The sequence below is a fragment of the Bison bison genome, unplaced genomic scaffold, assembly GCF_000754665.1.
Source record: "Bison bison bison isolate TAMUID 2011002044 unplaced genomic scaffold, Bison_UMD1.0 scf7180017864383, whole genome shotgun sequence".
NCBI classification, from domain to species: Eukaryota; Metazoa; Chordata; class Mammalia; order Artiodactyla; family Bovidae; genus Bison; species Bison bison.
Window position 1 is genome coordinate 7605386 of NW_011494955.1, and position 6076 is coordinate 7611461.

At 51.4% G+C, this 6076-nt stretch overlaps 1 protein-coding gene across 1 annotated transcript; it reads left to right on the top strand.

The window, feature by feature from the left end:
• Window positions 1-943: 943 nt before the first annotated feature.
• HOXC4 (homeobox C4) lies at window positions 944-3395 on the top strand. Its single transcript, XM_010857963.1, has 2 exons — window positions 944-1728; window positions 2213-3395. The coding sequence occupies exons 1-2, from the start codon at window positions 1290-1292 to the stop codon at window positions 2566-2568; spliced, it is 795 nt and encodes a 264-aa protein (XP_010856265.1). The 5' UTR covers window positions 944-1289; the 3' UTR covers window positions 2569-3395.
• Window positions 3396-6076: the final 2681 nt, after the last annotated feature.

Here is a 6076-nt window from a genome sequence, read left to right on the forward strand (position 1 = left end):
CCCACCATCAAGGCTATTCCTATGGGTGGGTGGCAAGAGAGAGGGGAGGGCGCAGGAATGGACTGGAGACCCCCGAGTCCCGCCCAGCCTCCCCAGCTTCGTGAGCTCACCCCTCAGCTTTTGGAAGGCAGCCTGGAGCTGACCCTTGGGGATGCGTGTTTACATGTAAACACATGTGTTACATGGATACAATCCCTGGCCGGAAGCAGGCTCTACTAACGCAGGCCTTCCTCCTAGCTAGGTCTGCCCTCTGTGGGGATGGAGAAGGAAGAGCTCCCAGGGCCTTGGCTGGGCACCATCCCAGGGGACTGGCCCCTGGCAGAGTGCTCTCCTCCTTGCCCCAAGTCCTCGGGAACCGGCCTTGGAGGTAGTTGTCAGAAAGCGGCAGGCCAGGCAGAATGGAGAGCAGAAACAACTGGCAGCGGAAGAGATCCTCTGCTCCAGGCTGGGCAGGGAGGGTCAGTGGGCACTTGGGGAGGGCAAGGCTTCTGAACTATGCTTTTGCCAACCACTTCCTGTCTCTCTTCAGCGGGGGCTCAACCCCCAGACCTCCAGAAATGACGTCAGAATCATTTGCATCCCGCTGCCTCTACCTGCCTGGTCCAGCTGGGACCCTGCCTCGCCGGCCCCCTGGCCAGAGGGTTGGGTGAGTGTGTATGGAGAAGAGGGCTGGACTCTGGTCTCCTTGGATGGCGGGGTACCACAGGCTCTCCAGCCTCCTGGGCTCAGCCTGGGCCCCTCCCCATCCAACCGCCACTCCAGTCCTCATTCAACTTCCTCTTCCTGCGAAAGAGGGGCGCTGCCCCGTGACCTACACAGATTGAGACAGGATCGCCATGAATGGGGATCTCTGGAAAAGCTCGGGAGCCGAGGCCCGAGGGGTACACCGGAGGTTCAACGGGAGACTCTGGGAGGGGGCTGAATCACAGCCTCCCAACAGCCTCCCAATGCCCAGGCTTTGGAAAGGAGCTGGGGGCTTCCCATCTCCTTTGGCAGGGGAGCGTTGTCAGTCGGAGGGGTGTGTACTGGGGGCACCCCAGCCCCTGCCAGCTAACCCCACATCACCACCACCACCCCCCAGCACCACCACCACCACCACACACAAAAAAAATTGGATACATTTTGAATAAAGCGATTCGGTTCCTTATCCGGGGACTGGGTTGCTCCGTGTGATTGGCCGGCGGAGTCACATGGTGAAAGTAACTTTACAGGGTCGCTAGCTAGTAGGAGGGCTTTATGGAGCAGAAAAACGACAAAGCGAGAAAAATTATTTTCCACTCCAGAAATTAATGATCATGAGCTCGTATTTGATGGACTCTAACTACATCGATCCGAAATTTCCTCCATGCGAAGAATATTCGCAAAATAGCTACATCCCTGAACACAGTCCGGAATATTACGGCCGGACCAGGGAATCGGGATTCCAGCATCACCACCAGGAGCTGTACCCACCACCGCCTCCGCGCCCTAGCTACCCTGAGCGCCAGTATAGCTGCACCAGTCTCCAGGGGCCGGGCAATTCGCGAGGCCACGGGCCGGCCCAGGCGGGCCACCACCACCCCGAGAAATCACAGCCGCTCTGCGAGCCGGCGCCTCTCTCAGGCGCCTCCGCCTCCCCGTCCCCAGCCCCGCCAGCCTGCAGCCAGCCAGCCCCTGACCATCCCTCCAGCGCCGCCAGCAAGCAACCCATAGTCTACCCATGGATGAAAAAAATCCACGTTAGCACGGGTAGGCAACTTTGCTTTTTGCTCTCCCCCTCCCCTCTTCCCCAGCGCTCCCCACCCTCCTCGGCCCCCGCCGGCCCCGTCCTCCTTTCTCTCCTTCCCCCTCTCTCTCCAGGAGCGACTCTGGGTTAGCACAATTGAACTGGATTTACGAGCGAGAATGGGTAATTACATCCCCCATAAATTTTATGGCTTAGCTACTCTGGGCAGTCCGAGCCATGTGCTACGATCTGTTATGTATGTGTGAAAACTATGCTCGCTTTCTAAGGGCGCATAAATAATTCAGTGTCGTTACAATGAGGATTCCCCTCTTATTACACTACAAAGTCTCCAGCTCCCTTCAACTTCTTTATAACCCATTTAGCTTGATGACTTTATTTCCATCACCCCCTCCTCCTGTTCCAACAGAGCTGAGGATGGGGTGAGGGTGGGGGGCGGGGAGCCTGCTGCCTTTGAACCCCACTATTTGCTTTCCCCCCTCCCCTCAGTGAACCCCAATTATAACGGAGGGGAACCCAAGCGCTCGAGGACAGCCTACACCCGGCAGCAAGTCCTGGAATTAGAGAAAGAGTTTCATTACAATCGCTACCTGACCCGAAGGAGAAGGATCGAGATCGCCCACTCGCTGTGCCTCTCTGAGAGGCAGATCAAAATCTGGTTCCAAAACCGTCGCATGAAATGGAAGAAGGACCACCGACTTCCCAACACCAAAGTCAGGTCAGCGCCCCCGGCCGGCGCTGCGCCCAGCACCCTCTCCGCAGCCACCCCGGGCACTTCTGAAGACCACTCCCAGAGCGCCACGCCGCCGGAGCAGCAACGGGCAGAGGACATTACCAGGTTATAAAACATAACTCACACCCTGCCCCTATCCCAGGCCCCCCATCCTCCCCTCACACACAAATTGACTCTTATTTATAGAATTTAATATATATATATATTTTGGTTCTTTTCTCTCTTCCTCCCACCTTCCCCCTTGTCAGTTCCAAACAGACAAAACAGATAAACAAGCCCCCTGCCCTTCTCTCCTTTCCACTGTTAAGGACCCTTTTAAGCATGTGATGTTGTCTTAGCATGGTACCTGCTGGTTTTTTGTTTTTTGGTTTTTTTTTTTAAGGCCATTTTGGGGGGTTATTTATTTTTTAAGGGAAAAAAAACTGCAAAAATTATATATTGCAAGGTGTGATGGTCTGGTTTGGGTGCATTTCAGGGGAAATGAGGAAAAGAAAGAAGGAAAAAGATTTTTAAGCCAGTACTCCTCCTCCTCCTCCTCCTCCTCCTTCCCCCCTCTTTCCTTAGGCCTTTTGCATTGAAAATGCACCAGGGGAGGTTAGTGAGGGGGAAGTCATTTTAAGGAGAACAAAGCTATGAAGTTCTTTTGTATTATTGTTGGGGGGAGCTGGGAGGAGAAGGGGGAAGACAGCAGACAAAGCTAAATGCATCTGGAGAGCCTCTCAGAGCTGTTCAGTTTGAGGAGCCAAAAGAAAATAAAAATGAACTTTCAGTTCAGAGAGGCAGTCTATAGGTAGAACACCCCACCCCACCCCCCATCATGGTTATTGTGTTTTTGGACTGAATTTACTTGATTATTGTAAAACTTGCAATAAAGAATTTTAGTGTCGATGTGAAATGCCCCGTGATCAATAATAAACCAGTGGATGTGAATTAGTTTTACGTCAGTGTCTGATGGTTTCTTTTTCTCCCCCTTCTCCTTCTGGCCTGGAAACATCCCACCTTCTCTCTAGAGTTGCTGAAGTTTACTCTAAGCAAATACACACATCTTAACTCTCAACTCCAGTTTCCCAAGGTCCTTAGAAGATCCAGCAATAGGTTTGGGGCAGAGGATGTCAGAAGAGGGGATGTGGAAGAGTAGGGCACTCCCTCCCTGAGTCTGTAGGGGCCAGACTCTCCTGGGGGGTCTCACTTTTCTAGAGTTAAACATGGTGCCTTCTTTGTCTCTTCCTCTCTCCTCTCTTCTCCCTTCCCTCTGGTGAGTAGGCCTGCCTAATTTGCAGATTAGAAGGCAAGTTTAGGGAGTGGGGACGAAGAAGAGTTTTCATCTTTGGGGAGTTCTTTGGGGCTGAAGGATTAGGAAGATGCCTCTCAACATGCCTGTTGTCATAAAAGAAGAAACATTTTGAGCTGGTGATTCTAAAGCAGCAAAGTGACCTGTCAGGATGGCTTTTCTGTTTGTTTAGACTTGGAAAGAAGGGTGAAGTGGAGGCCAGAGGCCTGGGAGGCCCTCTTGCATGGGTAGGCCTCAAAGCCTGATGCCTGGAGATAATGAAGCACTCTTATTCCCTGCTCCACACCCCCCCCCCCCCCCAACTTTTATCATGGACCTGCTAGATGTGGAGAAAAGACACAGGGAGAGGCAGGGGGATCACCTTTCTTCCTACAACCTCCCAGGTCTCCACAGGACTTGAAGATTGAAGGAACAAGACTTCCTGCTTGTAAGAAAAAAATTTTTTAAATTGCTTCCTTGGGGGTTAAAACAAACAAAAAACTGATTTGGATTGCCTGAATGATTACTTTAAGCCAAAGTCTCCAAAGAATTCTAGTCCTGGAGACCAGGCTCTGAGCAAGGCCTGCCCGAATTTTTGCTTGTTTGTTGGGAGAAGGTAAAGGGGTAGTTGGTGAGCTTCTCCGACAGTTTATCCAAATATCAGGATGGAGGGCTGTCAGAAGTAGAAAAGAGAGGGATAAGAGATCTGGGATAAGTGGGGAAGCCATGGGTACTGCTGGCCTCTCTCCTCAAATTCTGGAGTGAAAGGCAACAGAGGAACCAAGTTATGAAAAGCTGTTTGATATGCTTTGGATTTATTTCCTCTTGAACCACTTGCTGGGTATGTGGGTGTGTGTGTGTGTGTGTGTGTGTGTGTGTGTGTGTGTGTGTGCTGGGGTCCTGTAGGTCTACTTTCCCCTCCCTCAATGGTGCCCTGGGGACAGCAAAACATGCTGCCTACAGTGTGAGGAAGCAGGGCCAACAATTATCTGGAGTGATTTTATGTAATCAAGTGAATTAGGGGCCAAATCTGACTGTAGCTCCCATCATCTTGATGCAATTGGCTTTGGGGCAGGGAAAGGGGGTCTAGTTGCTCTTAGGAAAAGGGAAGGTGTGAGAGGGGGACCTGGAAGTCTTTTCAATCCCTTAAGGAAGTTAAGATGGAAAGAGGGGGCAATGGAAATTAAGATTCATAATCTTTTCCTAACTTTGCTCACTTGGTTTCAGGGGAATGTATTCTTTCTCCTCCCTAAAGTGGAAGGGATGAACACAGGGGAGGGAAATTCACTGTCTTCTATATGTTAAGATGAACTTGCTAAAGGTACACACTCTTGTTCGAGAAAAGCAGTATAAAAGGATTGGGACAGTTCTTTTATTTTTCCTTCTTTAGGAGCTTCTGTTTTAAATTCCTCTTCTCACACATCCACATGTAGTCACTCTCTGTGTATCTCAGTCTGAAAAGCAGAAACATCAGACATCCATAGTTTGACAAATAAAACTAAACCCTCTTGTATTTGAGTTTTGGAAAAATTTGGCCTCTGGCCTTCCCTCCAGTGGGTTCCATTCTTTGCTCTTTCCCCAAAACTCTCCTTTGCCTTGGACCTGACCACCTGGAATGGGATCAGGCTCTCGGAAATGAGTGGGATGTCCAGAGTAGGGGGCCAACCTGAGCCCCTAGCTCTAGCTGTCTTGACCCACTGGATGCTGCTACAGCCTCACTGGGAAGCTGAGGGTCGGGGCTTTTATTGAAGTTGGATTGAATAGTGGGGAAAGCCTGGGGGAGGGTGGGGAAGACGCAGCCCAGGTTCACGGGGAGGACACAGCATTTTCTCTCCCATCGCCTTTATATTCGGCAGCGCCTCTGACCTCTCCCCCACCCCCAGCTCCAACCCTCCCAAGCCAGCCCTAGCTCAGCCCCCTGTCTCCAGACAGGATGCCACAGCTTCTGTGGGGCTGGGGATTTCTTGCCCCGAGTAATGGGAGAGGCAAGGCGCAAGAATGCCTGCTAGCGTATTGTGTGTGTCTCTCCAATGGCTAAGTAAAAAGAAGACGGGGTGAAACCGGCAACACCAATCTTCCAAGGTCCTTCTCTCCAAGCACCAGGAGATCCCCACAGGTCAAAAATCCCCTTGACATGTAAGTAGTTAGCACTCATATGCTCTGGGGGCGAGGAGCACAGCAATTTCAACTCTCTCTCTATTTGCCATTCATTTTTATTTCAAAGCCCCGTCTTGGGGAGGGAAGGCGGGAAATCCAATCAGGAGCGGTGAACTTCTGCTTGGGGAAAAAATTAGAGTATCTGAGCCGAGGAGTGTACCTGGGGAACGAAGAAACTTGTCTCCCAAAGGAG

Coding starts and splice junctions, on each gene's coding strand:
- HOXC4 (XM_010857963.1), top strand. CDS start 1,290: ATGATCATGAGCTCGTATTTGATGGACTCTAACTACATCGATCCGAAA. Junction 1,729..2,212: donor AAAAATCCACGTTAGCACGG/GTAGGCAACTTT, acceptor CCCTCCCCTCAG/TGAACCCCAATTATAACGGA.